This window comes from Nelumbo lutea, chromosome 3 (genome assembly GCF_056320005.1).
Source record: "Nelumbo lutea isolate HS-2025 chromosome 3, American lotus-T2T, whole genome shotgun sequence".
Classification (NCBI taxonomy): domain Eukaryota; kingdom Viridiplantae; phylum Streptophyta; class Magnoliopsida; order Proteales; family Nelumbonaceae; genus Nelumbo; species Nelumbo lutea.
This window is the reverse complement of record NC_142686.1, coordinates 86,207,121-86,234,611: the sequence shown is the minus strand read 5'-3', so window position 1 is coordinate 86,234,611 and position 27,491 is coordinate 86,207,121. Positions and strand designations below refer to the sequence as shown.

The window sequence follows — 27,491 nt, the reverse complement described above, 5'->3', positions numbered from 1 at the left end:
TTGGCTAAAACTCAATTAAATGTAGGGTATGATGTTTGTGATGGACTAATGTCTCGATACTGAATTTTTCAGTATCACGCATATCGATACTATGAACCATAATTCTAGATATAGAAATAATAAATCAGAGATGAATGGTTCCTGGCCATGTTTCCATGTCCTATTTTGGCTCCGAAATGAGACACGGCTAAGCCCCAAAATATTCTCTGAGTCCTGTTCTGGCAGACTCCATAACTGCATCACAAAAAATATAATCACTCAGACATTATTAACAAACTGAAGATAGAAACATAAACAAATTTGCCCTTTGTAAAGAAAATACAAATGACCAATTGACAAATGAGATTAAACAAATTAAGCACCAGCTTGGATAGTTATCTTGTGAGTTGGGAGTACAAAGTCAACACATCAGAATAAAAGATAAACAAGAACAGAAGTTCACTTAGTTTTTCGGATAGTCAATTATTTCTTTATACAAGGTGACTTGATTTCTACATGGCAAAAAGAAACGCTTTAGGTGAGGGAACAAAATAGCACCATTGCTGTCAAATCTTCCAGCTCATGCAATCAGGAAAACAAATACCTAGTCAGATCCCTGCGCCAAAAAAGCAGCATGAAGTTTCTTGTAAAGCTGGAGATCATGACAAGAGTAGTCACATGCCATTAAAGCTCCACTTTATACCTTATAAAAGGTGATTTTGAGGTAGACCATTAGGTGCCACCTAAGGTTTTGCAGGCTAATGCCCTGATAGGTAGTAAAACTTCTCTAGTTTTTACTTCAAAAGTTTGAAAGAACATCCACAAAACTTAGATGGCACCATCAATACAAGTACCTGTGATTCAGATAAAGACCTCATCCTATGATAATACTATGAAAATACCCAATCAGACAATTAGCAAGTATTATATATAGATCATTTGTGCGTGTATGTATGTATATATATAGAGAGAGAGAGATGGGACGTAACTGTTTTTATTTGTGTTGTCATCAAATGCAAAAACAACAAAATATTTGACAAAAACAAAAAACAGAACGAGCTACAAGTAATGGATGTCAGCTCACCAACTCTTGGCCCCAACTTTGTAAAAGTCCACAAAAGTAAACTTATTTAGATTTCTTTTGTTGCTCAACTCTTGCACCCATAATCTTACAAACAGGTTCATCTGTTGACTGTATAAGCCGTAGTGCCGGGTGAACTTTGAGGTCTCCCATTACCAGCTTTTGACCAACGTCCAGCTCACTCAGATCAACATCAATGTATGGTGGCACAATGTCAGCAGGGCAAAGGTACCGTACTGTCCTCCGTATAGTATTCAAGTAAGCCCCTGACAATTTCATAGAATAACAATTTTACATGGCTAAATCTTAAATCTATATGATGCTCGGAGAAAACAAAATAGCAGTTTATATGTTGTCAAAATCTTACAGTTTACAATACGATTCATGATTGGAATCATGAATCCCAAGGGTTTCCATTCGAATCTGCAAAAATCTTACGATTTTTGTTTGAATCCTACGATTTGATTCATAAGTCTTACGATTTATACAATTTCTATGATTCACTTACGATTCAAAGAAACTCAATTAAGAATTTTTTTTATAAGTAATAGACTCAATTAAGAATTAGTTCTCTACTTTTTTTTTGTTTATATTTAGTTTTGTCAAGGGAAGACTTTTTTTAAAGTCCTTACTAGAAAACTATTTATTTACGTTATTTAAGACAAGAAATTGAGTTTACTTTCCATCGTATGTAGGTCAAAGAGCCATTGTATGTAGATTTGTTGGATTTTTCATGTGCAACTTGATTATATCATCTTAGGCTTCTATTGTACAAGTGCTAAATTCTATTGTTTTACGTACATATATGGTAGATATAGATTAAAAATAAAGTCATTTTCCTATATATATTTAGCCTTTTAATATATCTATATTTAATTTTTTGACAGTTTGTAAAAAATAGAAATAATCTTCCGATTTACGATATGATTCAATTCAACTTTCTCTATGATTTACGATACGATTACGATTTTCAAAACATTAAGTTCAATCTAAATCAAAACTTTCTGGAGAACCAAAATAGTGTCAAGGGACTGCATATCAAGGAAGGTTGCAGTTAAAATAAACCATCTCAGGGAAGTCATGTAAAAGTTAGAAATGTCAAAAAAGAAAATACAAAGGTACCATCTAATAGTCTTAAGCAATTTGCCCATATCACTTTCCATACACCTAGTCAAACACCTCCCCTAAGCTAATCATTATAAGTGAAGTTAGTTAACAATCCACAATTCCAGAATCCATATGGACTCCCTAAGTTGCACAACTACAGGACAAGTGGGATGGTCAACAAGTTTAAAATCTCAAAATTTTTTACCATATTTTACAAATGATTTTTTTTTTACTTGAATGTAATGGGTAAATGGGTAAAACCTTAGTTTTTAAAGTAAATGACCATGGTTCAAGTCTCTTTTAACTTATATTTTGCTTAAAAAATGTGTTCATTAAAGCAATATATACATTAAAGAGTCATAATATACACAAATAAAGAGATGGATTAATGGTAATAAGATGATACGTACAATAGAAAGGTTATGGGTTCAAATCTTGCCATTAACATTTTGAAAATTTCATCCATTTGGTGATTGGGCAGTTCTAGAAAACTGGGACCAGTTCACCAATTTTCCAGTTAAACCAGACGATCAGCCGGTTTTGACTGGTTTTTCGTGAATTACAATTCTTAGCATATGACCAAACCGGTCAAGGCTCCAGACCATACTTCAAGCAGCCCAACTGGCTGGCCCACTCTGGTTTACTGAACAGTGATTATTTCATTGTTTTTATTTTATTACTATATACCTTTTTTTGTAATTTACATTACTTATGTTGTTTCTAAACAGCGATTTTTCATTGTTTCTAAACAGTGATTGTTTATTAACTTCAATATTAGATATCTTTGGTATGTTTGCACTTTGCATGTGGCTGCTCTTACACTTCAACCCATGTTCTCATGCTTGTCAGCCCAGAATTTTTACCACTGCACCAAGCAATTCAAACCTGTGTATTTAATTGTATATGTTTATTCGTAGGCATGGGACAGAGTTTGTTTGTGTACATGTTGTAAACATATGAAACGGTGCTTCACCCCAAAATAAGCTTTCCTTTGAAGCACCTTACCTTGCTAACGTGTCAAATTTGGTCTAAAATGTCCCTAATTTCTCTAATATTTCCATGACATATTTTCATTTCCATGGGAAGCAACATGAAATTTTACTAGAATAGGCATTTCCCCAATAAACACTATCAGCACTATGTGGAGTACAAGAGAGAGTTTTCACGACATAATTCCGTTTCCACTTCAATGGGTAGCAAAATGAAATTTTTCTAGAATCGACATATTCCCCAGTGAACATTACCAATACCATGTGGAGTCCAAGAGATAGTATTATAACATATGTTGGTGACAATATTGTAAGTATGTGAAATAACAATGTTATTGCCCGCCTAACTTGCATGATTACCACTTTGGGCTAGCTCAATATTCATTTCAAACATGAAGTTAAATGTTGGTTTTTTGTTTGTGCAAAAGATTATTTGGTTGATCTAGTAAACCATTTACATTTTCTATTAGTTAAAATTTTGCTTTAACTCATTCTATCATGAAGCTCTAAATCTTAAGGTTTATGGGGCAACATCAGAATGTATTCTTTTGTGTATAACCTTAGTTTCTTAGCTTCGTTTAGTGATTTGAAACAAGATAATAATTTAAAAAGTTGTGTCTATGCTTCTTTTATCATTTCATAAATATCATTCTCTATTTTTCTATCTTACAATATTTCCACATTCCACCATGTCTATAGTTTTTACAATATTTCCATACGATATTTCCGATATTTCCCACATGTTTCTTATATTTGGATGACTGATATTTCCACTGACATCAACATTTTAAACCTTGGTGTCAACCATGCTATTTGAAGCTAAGCACCCACCAGGATGAACAACTCAAATTGAATCCACTGCTCTTGGTTATCTTACAAAAACAGTAAGGCTCATTTTACTTCATTCCCAAACTTCAACCAATTTATCACCAAGGTTCAAAATTTCAATACAATATGCCCCGTATCAGGTTTAATGTATTATACCATGACCTGGCGATACATGAAATTTAAAGCTTTTATGGGTCAAAACCCATCTCAAGGGGTAGACAGGCATAGAGTTCAAAGTACCGATATACCCCCTTCATCACTACTTGGCAATCTCCACTTTGAACCACTGTCCAGTCAGTTGTTGAAGCAAATTTTAGGCCATGTTTTGGAGTGCTTAAAAAAGGTGCTTATTTGAAAAAAGTGCTTATTTGGGCCAGGACAACACCATTAAGCACTTATTTGTGTTTGAGAAATAAGCCCCAAATAAGTGTTTATTTTTTAAGCCCAAATTTCCAGCTTTTTTAAGTGCTTATACAATAAGCACTTACTAATTTTTTCCAAAATTATCCCTAGTTGAATTTTAAAATACCACTTACAAAATCATCCCTAGTTGAATTTTATAAAATTACTTTCGTAAAAGTACTTTTACAAAAGTGCTTCTATAAAAGTTCTTTCATAAAAGTGTTTTTATAAAATTACTTTCGTAAAAGAACTTTTATAAAAGTGCTTTCGCAAAATTTGAAAAAAAAAATGAGTCACAAATGCTTATTTAAGTGCTTATTGGAGAAAAAGACTACCGAACACCCAAATATGAAACAAGTGTTTATTTTTAAAAATAAGCACTTGAAAAAGTTGGGTGCCAAATGTAAATAAATGCTTATTCGAATAAGCACTTGTTTTTCATATAAGCACTCCCAAACATGGGCTTAGCCCATGTAATACCACACATAGCCCCACTTTTTAATCTCAAAGACAGGACACTTATGGGCCTACAGTCCTTGGGGTGCATCCCATCTAGCTTCTTGGGAATTAAGGCTAGGAAAGTAGCATTAACTCCTAGGCTTATGAAATGCCTATCAACAAACTCATTAAACACCTCACATAAGTCTTCCTTCACAATCTCCCAACAATCCTAATAGAAATCCATAATGAGGCCATCCAGTATAGGGGCTTTAGATTTATCCATCAAGAAAATCACCCTCTTTATTTCTCCTTCCTCATAATTCCCCTTCAACCACCTTAGCTTCCTCACTACCTATTACCATCCCCTTTGATTGGCAATGGCATGAAAATATTTAGTATTACCATCCCCTCCTTATCCACTTATGCCTTGATTTTTGCCTCCAACAAATTTCTTCCCTAAGAAGAGCCTCTTCCAAATCCTTTTTTAACTTCCACCTCTATTCTCTTTCCTCCCCACTAATACCATCTTGTCTCTTTTTCATCTAAAACATCAATTTGAGTGGTGATGCCAAACTTCTTTTCTTCCAACCTCCCAAAGTGATCCCTATTCCAATCCTTAAGTTTGGCTTTTAAGTTTTTTAGTTTCATATAAAATTTCACACCATTCCACAAGATCACCTTCCTCTTCCCTCCATTTCTTAATCCTTTCTATAAACTCGGGGTGAGTTAACCACATATTTTCAAATCTGAACGAAGAAAGTCCCTTGATAAATTCACCAGACCCTAAACTGATGGGACAATGATCAGAGGTTACTCCGGGTAGAACCTTAGAAGCTTAACTTTCCCAATGTTCTTCCCATTCTAGGCTAAGCAGGAATTTATCCATCTTTGACCAAAGAGGGTTTGCTTGACTGTTGGTCCAGGTAAACCTTGCTTGCATGAGATGAAAGGAATCTCCTTTAATTTACAACACTAAAATTATTAAATTAAACCTTCTCATACTGGCTGAGATATTATGGTGTGTATTGCTCAATTCACTAGAGTATCTTGTCACATTGAAGCCCCCCCAAACACCAAGGCCCCTTCCAAAGTCCCCTAGCTGCATGTAACTCCTCCCACAATTCATCTCTCTCTCTCTATAAGAGCTAGGACCATAGACATTAGTCAATACCCAAACAAACCCATCCACATTCCTGAACTTCACTGAGACAGAAAATTTTCCAGTTAATTCCTCTATGGCTACCACCACATCGACTTTCCAAAGAGTTATGATTCCACTAGAGGCCCCCAGAAGGGTAAACAGACCACTTAACTCCCTTGTATGCTTAGACACACCGAGCCCACAATCTATCCATTCCTGTCAGCTTTGTTTCCTATAATAACACAATGTCATAATTGTCAAGGCAACGCCTAGGCGACAAGGTGCCCTTGGAGGCTCGCCTCACCCAGTCGCCTAGCAGTTTTGTGCACTGGGTTATAAAATACTTTTAAATTTTTTGACATACTAATTTCTTTTTATTATTTTCTTATTTTGTTAGGGTTTAATCAATGCAAACATTGCTAACTGTTGTATTGAACCCATGGTTCACAGTATCGATACACCTGTGTATTGGCAGAGGTGTATCAGTACTTATAATGATACTCCCCCTATTTTTTTTTATTTCTTTGGTTTTCAATTTCATTTTTAAATATATATTATTTAAAAAAATGGGTCCCCGAAAACACCTGTAAACAGGTATCAAGACCCCAAAGATGCAATATAATACACCTGATATCGGGGCGTATCGTATCAAAATTTTGATCCTTGATTGAACCCTCAAAATTTTCAAAACCTGAACCTATAAGCAAGGGAAGAACTTAAAATTTTGTCTAATCAACACAATTTCTTCTTCCACTTCTTCTTCTTCTTCTTCTTCTTCTTCTTCTTCCACCTTTTCTTTTCTTCTTTCCTATAACAAAAGTAGGGGTTCAGCCCCTATATTTTTTGAATTTTCTTTACTTTGTTCTTTTTCTTCTCATAAAATGTTGATTTTCTAGACTTAAACACGAAATTTATACTTTTCTTGTGAAAATTATGAATAATTATTAAGGAAAGATGGTTATGGAACCTAGGGAACTACCCTAGGATCTAGGGTTTTACTTAAAAAAATCCATCGCCTAGGCGACTAGGTGACCAGGCGCCCCCCTGTCGCCTAGCCTCGCCTTGGCACCTTGAAAACTATGCACAATGTTTGGCTTCTCTATGAAGCAAAACTTTAATCACCCTCTTCTTTCTAGCACTACCAAGTCCTCTAACACTCCAGCTTATCAACTTCATGACTGGCTTACAAATCCTTCCCACCTTGAAATTCCTATATCACATAGATCCTCTTCTCCTTTCTCCCCTCCCACTGAATTCTAGATCACCCTCCACATCCATTCTAGCATCCCCACCTCGAACAGCTTCTTTTTTTCTTTTTTTCCCTCTTCTTTTCCATCGACCCGACAAAATGGCTAATGATTACTTAACCCCACTCTCCATTTCCTATTTTTCCATTTTGCTTTATTTAATGACATATCCTTGTTAAATTATTGGCGCTTAAAATATTTCTCATTACTTCTACCCATGTCATTTTTTGTCTACCCCTAGCCTCTCTAGCCCCTTCAACCTACAATGGATCACTTCAAGAAACATTATTAACATACTGAAATTCTTGGACTCATCACCTTATCCAGAGCCAACAAATGTTCAAACTCATATCCATCCCCTCACCAAATCATTACATACTTCATTGATGTAAACATCAGTCTAGTAATAGTGCAACCAAAATGTGTGCAAGAACCGACTGCACCATTGTCACAAGTTGGTTGGCCAACAATAGAAAGATGATATTCAGTTGCTTCCAATGGCAACCCTAGCCCATTACTAGTCTCATTTCCACTTCAGGTGAGCAAAGTTTGGGGTTGTTGGACTAGTAGCCCTAGCCCATTACCAGATCACTGGCAACCACCAACCAACATCTGGCAGCAAACAATCAACCGGTAACTGATGGGAATGGCTCATTGAATGGTAGCTATAGGTTCCAAACCTTTTGAGTTAGAGTTAATATCTAACAGAAGCCTCAAAGAGTAAGTGGTAACAGAAAGAGGGTAAGGAGCATGGATGAGGCTCAGTTTAAAATTAGAGGTGTTTTGGTTAGTGGATTCTCTTCAGAAGTTGGTGGAAAATCAAGAAAGGAAGACTGAACCCAGGAAACGGGCAGAAAGGGGTAGGGTGATCCTTGTTCAAGTTAATGAAAACAGATGGGGGAGGTTCTTCAGGGTAAGCCGTTGGGAAGAAACAAATAGACTACATAGCATTTGCATCCTAGAAGAAGCTAACAAAAGTGATTAGAAGAATTTTCTTCAGACTTTGGTGAGTATTTCACCTAAAAAGGCAAGCCACAATTACTTGGATCCTTCGCCGGAATCCTTTCCTCAACTAGAGGAAAAGAGGAGTGGTGGCAACAGGAAGCCTAAGCATATTTCTATCGTCCATCAGACCAACCCTTATGTAAATGGAAAACAGATTTTGTATGCAATAAACAAGAAGATTTGAGTTGGAGAGAAGTGGATATAGGGCTTACAGAAAACTTCCACACCCATGAGCTAATACACCTAAAACCTTTTGATACAAATAGATGGGTTTTCCCCTTCAGAGTTGGTTAAGGTGCGGTCGAGGTTGGAAGAAGATTTTATATTTGGAAAATGGGTCTTGGTTTCTCATTGGTGGCTGACAGTGAACACAGTGCCAACTTACCTGAGTTTCGATGATTGGATAGTCGTTCAAGGTTTTCCTTTGCATTTGTGGATAGAGTAGGTGTTTGAGCTTATTGGGAGTTTCGAGGTTGCCTTATGGAGATAAACACCAAAACACCATCATTTAACTTGGACCCCATGTGCTGCTCATTGTCTGGATTTGATTTTGGAAGATATTGGAAAGTTGCCAGTTATAAGTAAAACAATTGAAATGGCTATTGCACTTACAGGATTTATTTATAACCAACCAGGGTTGTTAAATTTAATGAGGAAATACACAAACCAGAGAGAGTTACTCCGGCCAGCAAAGACCCGCTTTGCCACTTCCTTTCTCACTCTACAGAGCATTTATAAACAGAAGAAGAACTTAAGAGGTCTTTTTTAATTCAAAGGATTGAAATGAAAGCAAGTGGGTAAAGCAAATAAAGGGGAAAAGGGTAAGGGAGACAGTGATGATGCCCACTTTTTTGAACAACGTCATCTTCACACTTAAGGTGCAAAGTCCACTTGTGCGGGTCTTGAGATTGGTGGATCGTGGGAACAAGCCTTCAATGGGTTACATTTATGAAGCCATGGATATGGCAAAGGAAGCCTTTGCAAGTGCATTTGGTGGACATGAGGAAAAATATAAACACATTTTTGAAATCATTGATAAGAGGTGGGAGTGTCAACTCCACCAACCATTGCACACAACAGGCTTTTATTTAAATCCAGGGTTTTACTATGATGATGCTGAAAGGATTGATTCAGATGAAGAAATCATCACTGGGCTTTATAAAGTAATTGAATTGTTTGAAAAGGAGAGAAACAAGATCAGTGCAATCACTGATGAGATAAAGAAATATAAAAATGCAGAGGGTGTTTTTGGTCTTGATATGGCTATTTGGCAGAGAAATGTGAAGCACCAGGTAAGCAACATTGACTTAATAGTTTGTTTATTTAATTATTTAGTATTTTTTATGTATTTAAATAAAATTTGTAATTAATATTTTGTTATTATTTAATTTTTTACAGCTGATTGGTGGGTTTCATATGGTGTTTCGGCTCCAAATTTACAAAATATTGCAATAAAGTTCTTAGTTTGACATGCAGTGCATCTGGATGTGAGAAAAATTGGAGTGTATTTGAGCATGTAATTAAAACTTCACTTATGTTGATACTTTTAGTTTTTAAACTTATTTTTATTAATCTATCTTATGTTTTATGAATTTATGCAAATCCATAAAATAAGCACTTGTAACTTGCTACAAAGGAAAAACAAAGGTAGACTGTGTATTTACCCCCATGTTTGCATTCTGTATCTCAACAATGGTGAAACTGCTGAGAAACTCCTTTTACATTGCTCAGAAACAAGGAAAGTATGGAACTTTTTCTTAAATCTTGTTGCGTATAGCTGGGTCACTCCTGAACACATTGAAGACTTCCTTTGGCAATGGCAAGGAAAAGGTCTAGGAAAAAAGGGAAAATTTTACTGGAGCACAGTGGTTCAAGCAGTATTGTGGGGGTGTGGAAAAGAGAAACAACCAGATCTTTAACAATAAAGCTAGATCAATGGGCGACTTGGTTTCCCATATTTCCTTCTTGTGCAATTTGTGGGTGCTGAACTCAAAGGAGTTTAAAGGCATCTTTGAATGATCTTCAGCAAAGTGTGGTGGAGATCCTGTTTTCTTCTCCCATCTCTCTAAAAGTAACAAGCTTCCCCCCTACAAGAGAAGAAGAGGTGATTCTGAACTTTGATGGAAGTGCCCCTGGTAGCCCTGGTCTAGTAGGGATTGGAGGTGTGTTTAATGAAGAGATGGAAGCACGTTGTGGGCTTACAGTGGACTAATTGGGACTGCAAACTGCAAAGTTCTAGCTGTGTTAACTGGACTCCAGATTGCAAGAGACCAAGGCTTGTCTCCCCTAGTCATCAAAGGTGAATCGAGTAATACAATAAAGTGGCTTGTAGGTGTGATTATTTCAGCCCGGCCCAGGCCCGCAAAATTTAGGGCCGGGCTTGGGCCCCAGACCGGATATTTATAAATAATATATATCTTTATGTATATATGTTATTTAAAAATATTTGATAATTGATGTTTTATATATTAAAATAGAGACTAATAGAGATTTGTAGGAGATTAAAGATTTTAATCCTATGGTCTTAGATCTTAACAAATTCTAATCTAGTATTTAATGAAATATAGAAATTACTAAACCCTAATCTTCTCGGCTCTATCTCTCTCTCACCAATTTCACAAAACCACCGTCGCGCCCAATTTCTCTCTCTCTCTTTCTCACCAAAAGACGAATCTTCTAGTGATGAAGACTCCATTGATGAAGATAAATCTGAAGTTTAGAGTGGTTGCAAGTTTTGGGTAAAATTGAAACCATTTTCAATATTTTATTGCTTATTTATGTACATTAATTTCAACTATTTTTCTTAGTTCGCTAATATCTTTTTTATTTCACTTTTTATTTGTAGCAGTTGAATGGAAGATGGAGCCTCTTATAGAGATGTTTAAAGTTGTTTTGTGGATATTACATGACAATGGATGGTTATTTTTTTATAGATATTATAGGTTCTAGGTTGATTTTTTGTATTGGTTTGTTAAAATTATCATTTTTAGCATACTAATGACCAATTGAAACTTATAAATTACAAGGTATAATTATTTAATTTCTTTTGTGTTAGAAGCTTTTATCTTGATAATAAATTTAAAGTTTCTTACAGGTTACTATAGTCTCCACGACAATAAGTGAAAAAAAAGTACAAAATTTTAATTTTGGAACTGAAATACAATAATTAGGCCCAGAATCTTGGCCTGGCCTGGCCTGGGTTTATATTTTTAGGCCCATAATGCGGGTCGGGCCAGGCCTGGGCCTAGCCTAAGCCTGTTGTTATGAAGGCAAATCCCGGCCCATGATAACCCCTAGTAGCTTGGGGACAAGGATGGTGGATCATGGAGGCTGGCCCATTACCTGGATGAGGCTAGAGATCTTCTGGACTCATTGAATGTTAAATTATTCTGGATTCCTAAATACTGTAGCAGATTGCCTGGCTGAAATGGGTGCTCACAGGGAAAACTTATATAGTCATAGAATTATACCTTTGTAACCTGTGTGTGTGTGTGTGTTCCTTTTGGACATAATCTCATGCATCTTTGCTAGTTAATGAAATCAGTTCCATTTCTCCCAAAAAAAATTGAAACCACTCATTGATCATCTTGCGAGTCATCATCAAACTACTCCTCAATCTCTCTCTTCTAGTTTCGGAAAAACTTGTCTTGCATTTTCTTCACCCCCTAAATAGTAAGTAGCACTAAACATCTTGTAATGGGTTGTAGGGTATGTTATTGTAATGGGTCCCTAGAGAGGCAAAGCCTAGATGATGTGTTGGCAAAACAAGGGGCTACAATAGAAAATGTGTTCTAGAGTGGTTTATTGTAATGGGTTCCTGTGTTGTGCTTTGAGGTTTCAGATAGCTGAGGCTATCCGCCCATGTAATGTATTATACCAATGATAACTTTAATAAAATATTGCTTTGTTGCTGATAAGAAGAACACTAAACATCTTTCAATTTGGGGTGGTATTGGGTACCATATTGTGGTGTTTCCGTTTTGACTCCATGTAGGCACCATGTATGCAATTTGACCTTAACGTACAAAAAATGTATTTGGTTGGGCAGATTAAAGTTAGAATAAAGACAGCATGCTTTGCATTGGGTTATATGCATGGGATTTTTTGGCGAAATGTCAAAAAGACACTTAAATCCAGGGGTGTTTCCACTCTTGTCCTACATGGTGCCTATTATATAGTGTTTTGTGCCAAAACCAAGGTTCAAAGTATCGTTATGATATGCATTTCGGCAGTATCATATCGGTACTTAGAAACGCCCGAAACTTTTTTTTTTTTAGTTTTTTTTTTTCAAAGTTTGGTTTTTTGGGAAGCTAAAAACATGTTTTTTTAATTAAAAAAAAGTTGGGGTTCCGAAACACCTGGAAACAGGCATTTCGGATCGTATTGTTTTCAAAAGATACGATACAATACACCTAATACGGGGTGTATCGTATCGATACTTTAAACCATGGCCAAAACAACTTAAGTTCATGCTGTTGCCATTTTGACCTAACACACCACGGGTACGCAATGCCATGATGTCAAACACCACCTGGATATGTTTATCAATCACACTATTTAAATCAACACTCTTTTCAATCTGAAAGACTTCAGCAATTTGATCAATGTTTAGTGCAAAGCATAAAAACACACACACACACCTTCTAGTTCCCTAGGTGCAAGGCACAAGGCGAGGACCGCGAGGCACACACTTCTTGAAAAAAAAACAAAAAATACTAATACACCATAACTCAGAAAATATTAAATGTTTAAAATGCCTATTGGCTCAAATTCAAATACATAAACATAACATATAAAACATATTCAAAGTGAGAATGTGGATTATACCAAAATGCTTCAAGTACTCAACAATTCAAGCATGTGAAACTTTCAATCTGTTTATTTGTATCCTAGTTCCATTACTTCAAGTAGCCAGTGTAATGTTAAACATCTTGCATTCCTCATCCTAGGAGATCAGCCCTCTTGCCTTCATAAAAGCCCCTTGAAGCAAGCCCAAACAAGTCCGGGTGGCAGTCTAGGGCAGCACCCCCGACCTAAATTTTTGGCCCATAAATATAAAGATGCTGAATTTATAATTTGTCACAATTCATTCTATTTGATGATTAGGAATCAGCTTAGTTGTATTTTTGTCACTTCTTTAATCTTTAGTGGAATTTTTGCTATTTGAGGCCCTATTGGCAAGAACTAGGTTTCAGGTATTTGAAAAGCTTTTGCTTTTGTTTATTTCAAAAGTTAATAGACCATTACTAGTGTACAAACAGCAATAAAAAAGTAATTTAGAAGTTGATAAACCATTACAAAGGTGTGAATCCAACAAAAAATAACAGAAAAACCCAATTTAAGAGTTGCCCCTAGCGTGAGGCACAACAAGGGCACGCCTTTTGAAAGAAGCTTCCCCTGGGTTCAAGTGAGGCACATGCCTTAAATGCACTTCACCTATGTGTGTAGTTGTGCATATTAAAACACCAAAATTGAGTGAAGCTTCATCACATTCCTACCCCTCATATCCCGCTTTCACCGTCCAAATCATAGTTTTCAAGGTGTCAAGACAAAGCTAGGCAATAGGCAATGCGCCTTGGTTGCCTAGCCACCTAAGTGGCGCCTAGGCATCACCTGGCAAAGGAGTTTTTTACATAGAAACCATGAATTCTAGGTAATTTCCTAAGTTCTATGGCAACCAGAAACCATCTTTCCTTGATAATCATTTATAGACTAAATAAAAAATTATAAGCTTCACATAAAACATAAAAAAAACTCAACATATTTATGAGAAGAGAAAGAAGAAAGAAAAAGAAAATTCAGAAAATGTAAGGGCTGAGTTCCAATTTTTGTCTACGAAAAGGGGAAGAAGAAGAAGAACATGATGATGATGATGACGATGATGATGATGATGATGTTGATGATGATAAAGATAAATGTGTTAATCAGACAGAATTTTTAAGTTTTTTCCTTGCTTATTTGTTCAGGTTTTGAAGTTGTTGAAGGTTCAAGACAGCATATACACCAACATGTATATCAATTGATCCCTAATAAATAAGAAAATAATAAAAATAAACTATTATAAAAACATGCAAAATGATCACTTTAGTTTAACAATATTTACTTAATTATTATAATATCAGAATAAATAGAGTATAAAAGTTTTTCATAGTGGCATGTACAGAATAGGTAGGCGATTAAGCGAGTTGACCATCCATAGGCACCTTGTAACTTAGGCATCACCCTGACAACTATGGTCCAAATCATGTCACCAACACTCTAATCTTTTAGACATCCTGTAAATCCTGCAAAGGTTTCTTTCTGTATTTGGTAATCTGAACACCTTGAGAGGGAGCATCTAGTGAAGTGGGAGCAAGTTAGTAAATCCAAGGAGCAAGGTGGGCTTGGAATAGGGAACCTAACCTCTAGAAATACAGCACTGCTAGGGAAATGGTTATGGAGGTTTCCAATAGAAAATGGCAAACTTCGGCATAAAGTAATTGCAAGAATTCATGAGAGGACAAACAATGGATGGGATGCAAAAGTAGCCTCTTCAACAACTTCACCGTCTTCTTGGAAATCAATACAGGTGGTATACCCAAATTTTATCAATTTTATCAGTATATGATGTGGGAAGTGAGACCCGGGTATTGTTTTGGGAAGACCTTTAGCTGGCTGAAACCCCCCTTCAGTTTGTCTTTCCTAGCCTCTACTCCTTGTCAAATTATAAACAACTCGAGATTTGCTTCCTTGACTCCTTCAGGGATTAACTGGGACATTGAATTAGAAGGGGCTTGAGGGACAATGAGTGTGAGGCACTCATCCAATTACTAGGTAAACTCCACCAAACATTCCTTGATCAGTCAATGGAGGACATTAGAACTTGGTCTTGTACCCCTAATGGTGTTTTCACTTGTGCTTCCTTCCTTAATGCTCTCTTGCAGTCCAATAACTTGGGGGAGAACTTCCCTGTGAAAGAAGTTTAGACCAAGCTTATCCCACCTAAAATCCAGCCACTGTGTTGGGACGTTTGTCTTGGAAAGATAAACACCTGTGATTTGCTTCAAAAAAGAAGGCCAAACATTTGCCTCTCACCCCACATATGTTTCCTTTGCCGTGTAAGTGGTGAATCCCTATCTCATTTATTGTTGTCTTGCTCTCCTGTACTTGGTATTTGGGAATTCTGCTGCTCTCCTTTTGGTCGCAGGTGGATATCTCCACAGGATATTGTGTGCTTACTCTGCCCAAATTTCTTAAGACAACAAAGAAAAAAAGGAAGAATTATGTGGACAGCAATTCAGGCTGCAGTAGTATGGACTGTTTGGGAGGAAAGAAATTGAAGTATTTTTTATGAGAAATGCGGATCAAAAGAGGAATTATGTGAAGTTATTCACGTTAGAGCAGCACACTAGATAAAGACAATTGATGCATTCAAAGATTTTTCAGTATATGAAATCACAAGGGCATGGTCTGAAGTGGCAACCTCCAAAAGAGAAAAGGAAAAGAGGGTTATGGTATAGCCACCCCCAGCAGCTAATAAAATAAAACTGAATTTTGATGGGAGTTCCATGGGAAGCACTGGAATGGCAGGTATTGCAAGAGTTTTTAGAGACTGATGACTATTTTAGGGAAATAGATAGCAAGGCTTAAGACTCACCAAACAATCAAACTTTCAGCAGTTGCAAAGTAAAGGGGGATTCAAAGCTAATCATTTCTTGGGCAAAGAATAAACAGATCTATAGGCATGAGTTTAGGGAAATCTATATATATATATATATACATATATATTAAAAGAAGGTTTTCAAGCTACAGCCCCCACCATTCAGACACGTGGCTTTTTCATTTTTCAAGAAATTTAGACACATGGCATTTTTTGAGTTGTTAAAGCCCACAGCTCATTACCACCATTCAAACAAGTGGGCTTCTCATTTTCTAAAAAGCTAGACATGTGGCAATTTCTGAGAAATTCCTGCTAAAGCCCACAACCCACTACCAGGCTACAGCCCCTGCCATTCAAACCCATGGCCTTCTCATTTTTCTGGAAAACTAGACATGTGGCATTTTTTGAGAAGTTGCTGCTAAAACCCACAACTCACTACCACCATTTTCAATCCATTCCTAAAAAAATGCAGAAAAATGCAAAAGTGGTTATCCACAACCACTTCTGCCTACATTTTTTTAATAATTATTTAAAATATTAATAAATATAAATTTAAGATTATTGATTCCACAATGTAAATTTAACATTACTGATTCCCCATACTTAGTACGGGGGTCATTCACTAGTAGATAGCATAATACAGGGGCTGAATATTACATTTAATTGGGTAAGAAGGACTGCAAATGGGATGGCTGATGATCTTGCAAAACAAGGGGTGAATAGGTAACAATTGTTTTGGGCGCAATTGTAACATTTGTACCTTATGGGTATTGATCGGACATATTGTAATATCATAATTTAGTACATTTTAATAAAATTTTTAGTTCTTTTTACTGATCAAAGGAGAAAATGGAGGCTCCAAAGCAGAATACCTAGCTTTGAGCCTCACTTTGATCACCTCCACCTACTCTATTTGTAATTTCTAATTCATCAATGGTCAAATATATTCTAATTCATCAATGATCAAATATATTGCAAATTCAAGTGCCCTTTTGCTTCTAGTCCATTAAATCAAAGGAGAAAACAGCTAATAATGATCCATTAAATCATGCTTCTAGTCCAAATTCAAGTGCCCTTTTGCAGACCTGTAACTTTTTCTTGATAAATCCTTCACATCCTTCCTCTTGTATACTCTCTAAAACTTATTCCATGGAACTACTCCCATAAAGACCAAGTTTCAGACGGAAAGAACTTCGGTTATGTGGACCAAACAGGGGTTCTTACTGTTCTTAACTTTTTCTATTCATACTAATATTTTTTTTCTTTCCTCGTAGTTCCATCGCCATCTTCGATTTCTCTAATCACCTTTCCTCTTCTGACCTGAATCCTCTCCCAGCCTTCCAATAGTCACTTCAATATGTCTTTAAGAAGCACTTTTCCAAACTAAAATCATTGTTTACCCCTTAAAAGTTTTAAAAACAGCAGCCTGGTCAGACCCATAACTGTAAAAAAGATCTTCCTTTTCTGTCTCAGAAAAACATTAGCCACATAATTTCCATCCGACCATCCATCTCTCCCACCCAACATCAACCACCTCCCCAACCCTCTCACTTCTGCCATTGCTTTACTCATCCTCACAGACTCCATTGAAATTCAAGCATCATCTTCTCCTACTCATCCAACTTTTCTATAAACCAAAAAAACAAGTTCCTCAGCCGTTTCCTGACCTTGGAGTTGATGAAAAAATGACTCTGCTCCCCAAACACCTTCAACCTGAACCTCTTTTACCAGCCTAATGTCCTACAAAGTATCAGCTCTACTACCGAGATCAACTCAATCCTTGCAACTATGGTTTAAAGTATTGATATGATACGCCCCGTATCGGGCATATCGTATCGTATCTTTTGAAAATGATAACGATCCGAAACGCTTGTTTCCAGGGTTTTGGAACCCCAACTTTTTTTAATTAAAAAAAAAACATGTTTGTAGCTTCCCAGAAAACCAAACTTTTTAAAAAAATAGAGTTTCGGGCGTTTCTAAGTACTGATACGATACTGCCGAAACGCGTATCGTATCGATACTTTGAACCTTGCTTGCAACCATCTCTCCCCACCATACCCAAACCACAAGTTTCCTCTGCTTCCACTAGTACATCATTACACCCAAAGCCCTGCCCACTTTGAGAAGTAAAGCCACATACATTAATGTGACTACCAGCTGAAGAGACTCCTTTTACAACTTGTTCCCCATCAAGCTGCGAAAAAACCCTTCTCCACTTCATGATGCTCAAGACTCTTTATCCTTAACCTTCAATCTTGACAGGGAAGAAGCTTTAAAGGTATCAAGTAATAACCCAAATCGACTCCTCATGGCTTGGGGAATTAATAAGCCATTGCCAAGAATTAACCACAAAAGTAATACCAGATATCTAATCCATAACCTCCTATCCATTAAATATAAAATCCATAGCCTCTTCAATTACCTGTCCAACAATGCCAAAACATTTCCCCAGAAAACTGAAACAAAAGTTATCTAAGCTTCTTAGTTTTTCTCCTCAAATTCCCGTATCACGCTACATTAGACCCACTAACATTCAATGGGCAATTTGCCCCCATTTGGATGACACAAACATCTCTCCATCTGACTACTCCATGATATAAGCCCAGAACTACAAAAAAAGGGGGATCTTCAAGTCATACCATAGAAATTCAAAAATTACTGATAAAAAAAATCAAAAATTGAATTTGCTCTAATCTCCAAGCCAATCAAATCCATATCACACAGATCGGCCTCCCTACCATAATAACATTCTTTATGAGCAGACATCTCAGCCCTTTCATACTCTCAGACAACTTGCAAAGCTTGGCATATATTTGTGAAATTAGGTCACAATCTTTTTTACCTTGGCATTAGTGCTTAAAACCACTATATTTTTAGTGCACTCACTCTCTTCAACTTCTAATATTTAGCGCCAAGCAGTAAATCAATGAATCATTTCTATCTACTGACCCCCTTAACTTCTCTGAAAAACACACTGACAGGCAGACAACCAAGGTAATAGCCATGGAAACAACAAGAATCTAGAGATCACAACCTAACCTACTAACCTCATTTTCAATCTTCTTGAAAGTAAAGCCCACGTTCAAATTTAGGATTCAAAGCAGGGCTTAAGTATTAAAGAAATATAACCAGATTTGATGAATACATGAAGATGCCAAGGCATTGAGCATTATGAATAAGACCAGAAACCATTAGAAAGGAATCTTCTGAAATAAGATAATACCATATTAATGCAGAAGACAGGCAAAGTAGAATTCTTTTGAGGTGCATATATAACAACTGCATTTCCTAGAGTGTATACAGGCCATGTTTCTCTAATTCCAGTATCTTATTCAGTTAAACTTGGCCTTGACATATTTTTTATCGATAACATAAACTTTCAATAGAGAAAGAAGTACAAAGAACTAGGGAGGGGTAAACTCTCTTAACCCTCCCCAATAAGAAATATAATTCAATTACAAAATGGCCCAAAACAATTGTTCCCTTCCCACCTCATGCTTAGCAAGGGTATCCACAAAAGAGTTAGCACACCTTTTTACCCATTGAAACTGAATCTCCACACCTTGTGCTAGCTAGTTGAACATTCTTTTTTCATTAGCAAACTTTCGGAGACCACTCTTCTCTTCTTGCTGCCATCCTATGACTAATTTTGAATCCCCATCAATAATGAGCTTGCAGCAGCCCAGCTTATGTGCCTTCTTCATTCCTTCCATCACAGCCAGAATCTCAGCTCAAAGAGAATCACCTACACCAATAGGGCCAGAGAATAGAGCAATGACTTTCCCATCTTCATCCTTGAAGGTTCCTCCAAATCCAGAAGGCCCTGGATTACCTTTACTACTCCCATCAAAGTTCATCTTAGTAAAGCCAGAGGCCGGGGAGACCAAATGGGATTAATCTTGGTTTTAGCAGGTGCTGAATTGGCCACTTCCTTCCAATTTCTTCTTATCATATCTGTAGAGATATTCGCAAACAAATCTAGAGATTTCACCCAATGCACCACTCTAAATAGTAACTGTTTCAATGATGGCCTCCTTATTCCTCTCCTTTTCATTAAATATCCTTTAATTAAATATCCTTTAATTTCTTTTCTCCCACATTGTCCAGCATATGGCAGCTCTGGCACATCTCCAAAGCAGTCTACCCCTCTTCTTTGGCCACCTGAAAAAGGAAGAGGCAAACAAGATTTGTACATCTAGAGGGGGCGTCCATCTACAACCAAATAAAGAGAAAAACCATTCCCAAATATATGAGACAAGAGAGCAAGATATTAATAGGTGATGCAACTCTCACCATTTGCCTTACAAAGGATGCACCAATTAGGTCTTTTTCTCTTGAGCAAGTCACAAGTGTTGCATCTTCCCAGAAAGGCTTCCCAACAAAAAGCACCAATTCTTGGGGGAATTGGCTTGCCCCAATCTTCCAAAACTGGAAGGTCCATACCCGAGCTATCAGAGGGTTGTGTTAAAGCCTAAAAATGGAAGCACAAGAAAACTCACCATAAGAGGTTATAGTCCAAAACCTGCTATCCCTTCTCCCTAGACCAAGGCCACCTCACCCAGGGTATGAATTAAGGTAGAAACATGACTGACTTCAGCATCCTTAAGGCCCCTTCTCAGACCCAAATCCCAATCAAAGGCAAGAAATGAATCTGAAGGTACCTCAAAGGTGGACACAGGCTCATTAAACAAAAAGATGGAACACATGGAAGGAAATTGTTCTTTCAAGGTCACATCTCCCACCCAAGTATGTTCCTAGAACTTTACCCAATTTCCAGAACATAGGTCATACATAATGAATGGCAAAGAAGAATGGCATGTATAGATTTCCAAGGAGAAGCTCGTGTAGCCCTTGCCAAAACTCCAACATCCCAACCATCTGCCATTTGCCCATGAATGCTCACAATCACCTTAACCCATAACTTATCCTCCTACCTTGGCAGCCTCCGTAACCATTTTCCAAGTAAAGCCTCATTTCTCCTTTGAATACTTCCTATCCCCAATCCACCCACCTCCTTCTAGTGACCACCTCCCACCATACCCCATGATCTCTTTTTTTTTTCCCCGATTCCCACGGGAAATCTCAAATCAATTTTTGCAACACCCTGCTCACTCCCTTTGGGATCCTAAATACAAACAAGAAGTAAATTGACAAGTTGATTAAGGTAGACTTAATCAAAGTGATTCTACCACCCAAGGAAAGGTAATTCCTCTTCCACAAAGCTAATCTCTTAGTGAACCTATCACCACCGGGATATAAAAACTATTATTTAATAAAACACCTCACATCCCCAAACAAATATGGTAACTAGTATTTTTCGTACATGGTTTATTTATGCCTATTGAGTAACCCAGTTTGTACTTGAAAAACTTTAGAAATTAAGCGAAGAACACAAAAGTACAAAAAATAGAAAAGGAGGAAAGGAAAAAGGATAAATGGGTAGGGAAGCCTGGGAAGGAAAGTCATAATTGTCATACCTTTTCTTAATCCAGGACACACATCTTCTCCTCTAAATACAAGAGGAACTTCGACCTTCAATAATGCACTTGATGGAGCCCTTAAGAATGTGACATTTAATACCGCATCTGTTCCCGAGTGAAGATGAAGCTATAAAATTTGCAAAAGATGCAATACAGAGGGTGAGGCAGAGATTTTAAGTACCAAGCTAGAAGGAACAAGAACAATTAATGTAGACAAAGTTGAACTAAAACAGATGCATGCTTACTTTGAGATATGTTCACTACCTTTCCCAGAATGAGCTCTAACATGCCATAACCCTAAAATGAACCCACTCCAATGTTCAATAATATAAAGAAATGTCTTTAATATATATTTGCAAAACATTAATTGGAATGAAACCTACTTTATCTCAAAAGAAATCACAATCAATATCAATGTAAAAAGATAAAGAGAAAAAAAATTATATCACCCAACATATCAATAAATGACAGACAGTATCAGCATCTTTGTTTTATCAGCAACACAAAAAGATTCATTAGATTATCAGAATGTGTACAACAAGAAGTTGTGGGTAGACTTAAAGTCCACCTAAACCCCACTAATTACAATACAGACCCAAGCTTAACCCAACAAAGAAATTCATTAATTACAAACAAGCCCCAAAAGGACCCAAGGGATATCCTACTAGCTACAATGTAACCCAGAACATAGATTGTCTTTTGACTCCTTGCTTAGTTAGATCATCAGCTATGCTATTGGCTGACCTCCTAATCCATTTTATTTGAATTTCCATATCTTTAAAAACCTGCTTAAAACGCCTGAACTCATTTCTCAATCTCCATATTGCTCCTTCCTCTTTTTTCAGCCAGTTTACAACGGCTTTTGAGTCCCCTTCAATAATCAACCTGTTACTCCCTAACTCTTTAGCTTTCTCAACACCAAACACTACTGCCTTCAATTCTGAATTCACCACATCACCATATTGGGTAGGGCTTGAGAACATGGCAATGATATTTCCGTTCTCCTCCCTTATTACCCCACCAATGCCCGATGGGCCAGGGTTTCCCAAACAGCTCCCATCAAAGTTTAGCTTCTTCCACCCAACATCTGGAGGGGACCAGAATTCAGTTACAATAGGTCTTCCATAAGCCATATTTGCAATTGTTCCCCATGTTCTGAAGAAATCTTCTATCTTAAAATCTGCAAATATTTTCAAAGTTTTCACCTAATGGGCCACACTTATAGTTATCACTTCAGTCACAGCATCTCTGCCTCTTTCCTTATCATCAAATATCCTCAGATTCCTTTCCTCCTAGATTGTCCAGGCCACTACTGCTCTAGTGCATTTTCCCATTGCTTTTCCTCTCCTTTTAGAGCACCTGAAAATGTTGGAGCTAAAATCATTCATCAAAAAAAAAGAAAATGTTGGAGCTAAAAAGATCTTCCAGATTAGCATGAAGATTCCTACTGCAACGAAACTGATAGGAAAACCACTCCCAAATAGAGTTAGCAAAAGGCCAGGATATAAAGAGGTGAAGAGCAGTCTCACCATTCAGTTTACATAAGGAAGTTTGGGGACAACCACCACTTTGGTCTTTTTTTTTTTTTATCAATACACTTTGGTCTTTTTCTCTAAAGCAAGTCACAAGTGTTGATGGAACCATGGAATACTTCCCAACAAAATGCACTGCTTTTTGGAGGAATTGGCCGAGACAAAACCGCCTTAACAGGGAAAGGAGGAGAGGAGAAGCAGTATCAACATCTCCCACTTATCATGTCATTTTTGAAGAAAAAGTGCACCCAGGTTCTGATACATATCAAAATTAATAATATTGGTGGAACTCTCTCTCCTATGTACACATACCAAGGCAAATTATAGTTACTAATCTAAACGATAGTTAACAAAACCAGTGTTTTAAAAGCGCAAGGCGCAAAAAAGGCACAGGGGTCAATTTGCGCCTAAGGCGCAAGGCGAGGTGCACACCTTTTTGAAGCAAGGCACAAATATACAAAAAAAATAATGCTAAAAAACAAAAATAAATGTCAGAAAATTAAAAAAAATGCCAAAATTTTCAAAAAAAATATTAAACATAATATTAATAAAAAATATAAACTTAAATTTTAAAATAAATGTTTTAAAAACCTATTATCTAAAATTAAAACACATAAACATAAGATGTAAAGCAAATTCAAATGAGAATTTAAAAATAAAATCAAACATATAAAACATTTTCAAGCATGTAAAACCTCTAATCTCTTTTTTCACTCAATTGCATTACTTCAAGTAGCTAATGTAATGTAAAACATATTACATTCCTGATTCTACGAGTCGTCTTTGTGCCACGCCCCTCGAGGCAAGTCCTTTCGAGAACCCCCAATTTGGTAATGTTGCTCATTCATTCATTCTAATAAAATGTCTTCCTAAAAAGCAATTAAAACTATAAAAATCATCATTTTTGTGTGAAAACAAAGAATTTAAGACCTAACATGGACTTGTTTGGGCTTGCCTCGAGGGGCGTGGCATGGGGGTCCGGGGGCGACCCCCGGCCCAGCCGTTATGTCAAAAAAAAGCAAATAAGTGCCAAATTTTCAAAAGGCGCACAGCTGGGCTGAGACGCAAGGCGCATCAGGCGCATCAGGCGCACCAGGCGTGCGCCTTTTGAAAGGGTTGCGCCTAGGACCTAGGCGAGGCGCATACCCTAAAATATGCCTCGCCTGTACGCCTAGGCACACCTTTTAAATCACTGCCTCACCCAGTACAAATATGACATCTGACTTTCCATATGTCTCCCCTAATGACACTTATGGCTATGAAAACCCCCTGATCTAGAACTCTTCATAAATATTTAAGCAAAACCATATTCACAAATATAAATACACTAAATTTTTTGGTCAAGGATCAATTTTGTGAGTGACATATGAATAAGGACAAAAATAGACAACAACAAGCCAAATGTACTGCTGAATCATAGGCATGACATCTCGTGCAGTCTACCACCTGCCCTGCGCTTCCCGGGTTTGGACTATCCATAATCCCATCTTTCCCTTTTTTTCTTTTTGAGAAAAGATTATTTGTATTCAAAAAGAGGGAAGGATGTACAGAAAAAAGAGGCCTTGAGAAACAAAAATGCAAAACCCACACAATTATAAAGGCATTGTATTTGCACCATACGAAAAGTCCCTTCCAAATCCTACTTTAGAAACAGAAAAAAAAAAAAGAACAAATCCATCACTTTTTTTATTATCAGAAACAGAAATACAGATCCTATTGGGTCGAATAATACTACATAGAATGACAAAACCTTCCTCTTAAATCCTATACATGGGATAAGAGGAAAAAACAAGAATACCTGACACACATGTAGATAAGTTTGAGGTTACATTACAACCATTCCACCCCTATCTGTTATATCCTAACTAATTTTCCCACAGTGACTCCTTGGCAAGCTTATCTGATATGGCACCAATCTCGACAAATTATTCAGTCTAGTAGCTAAAGATCTAGTTTCCCTTATATTGTGTCTCAAGTGCTAGACCTTCCAATCATTTTCATAGAAGGTAGTTCTCAAAATTCTAAGCACCAATGAGAAAAGGCAGTGTAGAAAAAAGAAATGTTGTCTTTCAACTCATGTGCATCCTATGCAAGAAGATGGTGAGGATAGTAACCATCTCTTCTTATTCTACCCATTCACTTAGAATGTATGGAAACACTTCCTACCTTCATTGGAGAAAGGAGATTCTCTTAGGGAAACTATTCTCACACTAATAGGTGGGCTGAGAGTTGCATTTGCATCATCAGACTGGGAAAGAATTCTAGTAGGAGACCGACCAAGTTGCCAGAGTCTATATGTGATGAGATTGACAAAATTTGTAGTAACTTCATATGGGGTTCAAGCGGAAGGGAGAGGAAGTTGGATATGTTTGAATGGGGGAAAAAAGTGGTCAAGGCCAAGTAGCATGGGGATATTAATGAGAAGCAAAAAAATTCAACCCTTTCTTATTTAGCGGGTGGCAGATTCTAAGCGGAAAGCAGTGTCTTTAGACAGCAGTTTTTAAAGCCAAGTATTTGGCACGGCAGGACTTTCTTACTTGTCAACCGAAAGCAGGGGACTTCTACACATAGAAAAGCATTTTGTATGGCAGAGAAGTACTCTTAAAAGGTTTGGGCATCTTGGTGAAAAATGGACAAAAGTCAAAATTCTGGCTAGATAATTGGCTTGGAGACGGACCTCTTATTGAATATGCCTGCACTGAACTTAGTGAGGATGAGGTGGAAGGGCCCATTTCGGATTTCTGCAGTGATTTTGGTCTTTGGAAAATCAATGAGCTTCAAGTTGCCAACTGAAAGCTGAAATTGCTGCTTTTGCTATTGATGTAAACATGCAGGCCCAGATAGCTTTTCTTGGAGAGCTTCAACCAATGGCCAATTTAGCTCCAAGTCTGCATATTTACTGAAAACCAGTCCCCATATGGATGATGCAGATCAAAATTTAAAAGCGATTTGGAAAGCGCCTTGCAAAAATCGTATTCCTTTTTTTTCTATGGTGAACCATGCATGAGGCACTCTTAACCAAGATGGCCAGGACACGTCGTGGACTATCTATTCATGATCCATGCCCAAGATTCTTGACTGATCCAGAATCTATTCTACACCTACTGTGGGGTTGTCTTTCAAGCCAGCATTTATGGCTCTCGCTGGATATTTCTCTCTTTGGGTCCAGTTTCTTCTCCATGCCACTTCAAGGAATGGGTCCTTAGCAACTGCAAAGTCATGCCACTTTACAACGGCATTCCCTGGGCAACAATTTCTGTCTATGCGTCATGCTTTTTATGTTAATGGCCTAATAAGATGGTTTTTGATCAGGCCTGCACTTGGCCTTCACAAAAAAGAGTTGATTTTACAACAAGCGAGGTAAGCATGGGATTATTTAGCTAGAGGCTACCCCTCTACGAGAGATTCTCATTAGTTGGACTAATCTCCCTCCTAATTGGCTAAAAATGAACCTTGGTGGCAGCTCGCTCGGCAACCCGGGAAGCGCAGGGGTAGGGGTAGACTGCACAATCATTGTGGCCAGTGGTTTATGGGCTTTAAGTACAAAGTAGGTATCTCAGACAACCTTCAATCCCAACATTAAGAAACAAGATTATAGAAATGAGGGGAACCAATGGGAAGATAATAAGGCATTAACACCAAATGTTAACTGAAAAGAAATGCAGACTAAACTTCTAACATTTTCAAACTAGACAAAAGAAGAGAACCTAAAAGACAATAGTTGAGAGCCAATGTCTCTGCGTTCATAATTACATCCGTCAGATGCTTCTCAACAATGCCTAGTCCAAACAGCATAGCACAAAATAAATGATTGTTGGTCACAATTAGAGCATCGTAGTTAACAGCTCATAAGCTGAGGTTAGTCCACATGCTTTGTCCACTAAATCGATTAATAATGTTCCAAAATCGGTTCAAACTTAGTTTTAGAGCACAAAGACAGACAGTATAGCAACACAACACTGATGATTTAAAGATCAGGAACACACCCTTCGAGGCAAAACTCGGACTTTCTCAATGATCTGATCTGAGTCGAATTCTGAGCGAACCTCGAGGTCGAAGAGTCTTGAAAGAAAGAAGGATCGACCTAGATGATTGACTAGTTTCCTGATCTGATTGGTCCGGACAGAGATAAGTCTCTTGTTGCCGCCGTGTTGGCCATCTTCTTGCTCGAAGACGATGCTGGGCACCCGACCGACTTTTCTCTCCTTGGCTGCTATGTTCTTCCCGGATGTGGAGCGAGGGATCGCGAGTATCGTCTCGGCGTACTTTGGGTCTGGTTTGGGGAACTCCTCGAGATATGTGAGAGGGACTTCGGGTTCGTGGAGGATCGCAGCTGCTGCTGCCTGGGAGAAGAACCGGAGTTGAATGGAAGCTCTGCTGAGCAGTGGCCGATGGAGCCACATTTGGTCGCCTCTTCGTAAGAGAGAGAGAGAGAGAGATGTTAATGAGCTTGCTCCGTTTGTCTGAGGAGTTGGATGTGGAGGTTTACGGCGGAGACGGAGAGGTTTAAAGATGAAGAGAAGAAGAAGAGGGGAAACGAAGAGGGGTTTCGGGTATTTGGGCTCGGCAAGATACTTTGATTTAGATTTGGGCTGGGATGGACCCGGATCATGTCATTCC

The 27,491-nt window shown here is 37.5% G+C and overlaps 1 protein-coding gene across 3 annotated transcripts; it reads right to left on the bottom strand.

Moving 5' to 3' along the window:
- LOC148866193 (Ribosomal protein L25/Gln-tRNA synthetase, anti-codon-binding domain-containing protein) lies at nucleotides 1-27,491 on the bottom strand. 3 transcript variants are annotated; one of them, XR_016109493.1, is made up of 5 exons: nucleotides 26,858-27,483; nucleotides 21,337-21,466; nucleotides 1,064-1,326; nucleotides 538-595; nucleotides 1-234 (listed from the first exon to the last, which is right to left on the bottom strand). XR_016109493.1 is itself a non-coding variant. In XM_088975996.1 (4 exons), the coding sequence occupies exons 1-3, from the start codon at nucleotides 27,272-27,274 to the stop codon at nucleotides 1,106-1,108; spliced, it is 768 nt and encodes a 255-aa protein (XP_088832122.1). In that variant the 5' UTR covers nucleotides 27,275-27,491; the 3' UTR covers nucleotides 1-234; nucleotides 1,064-1,105. The 3 variants fall into 3 exon arrangements, 2 of the variants coding, with proteins under 2 accessions (XP_088832122.1, XP_088832123.1); XM_088975996.1 differs by lacking the exon at nucleotides 538-595 and having other exon boundaries at nucleotides 26,858-27,491; XM_088975997.1 differs by lacking the exon at nucleotides 1-234 and having other exon boundaries at nucleotides 346-595.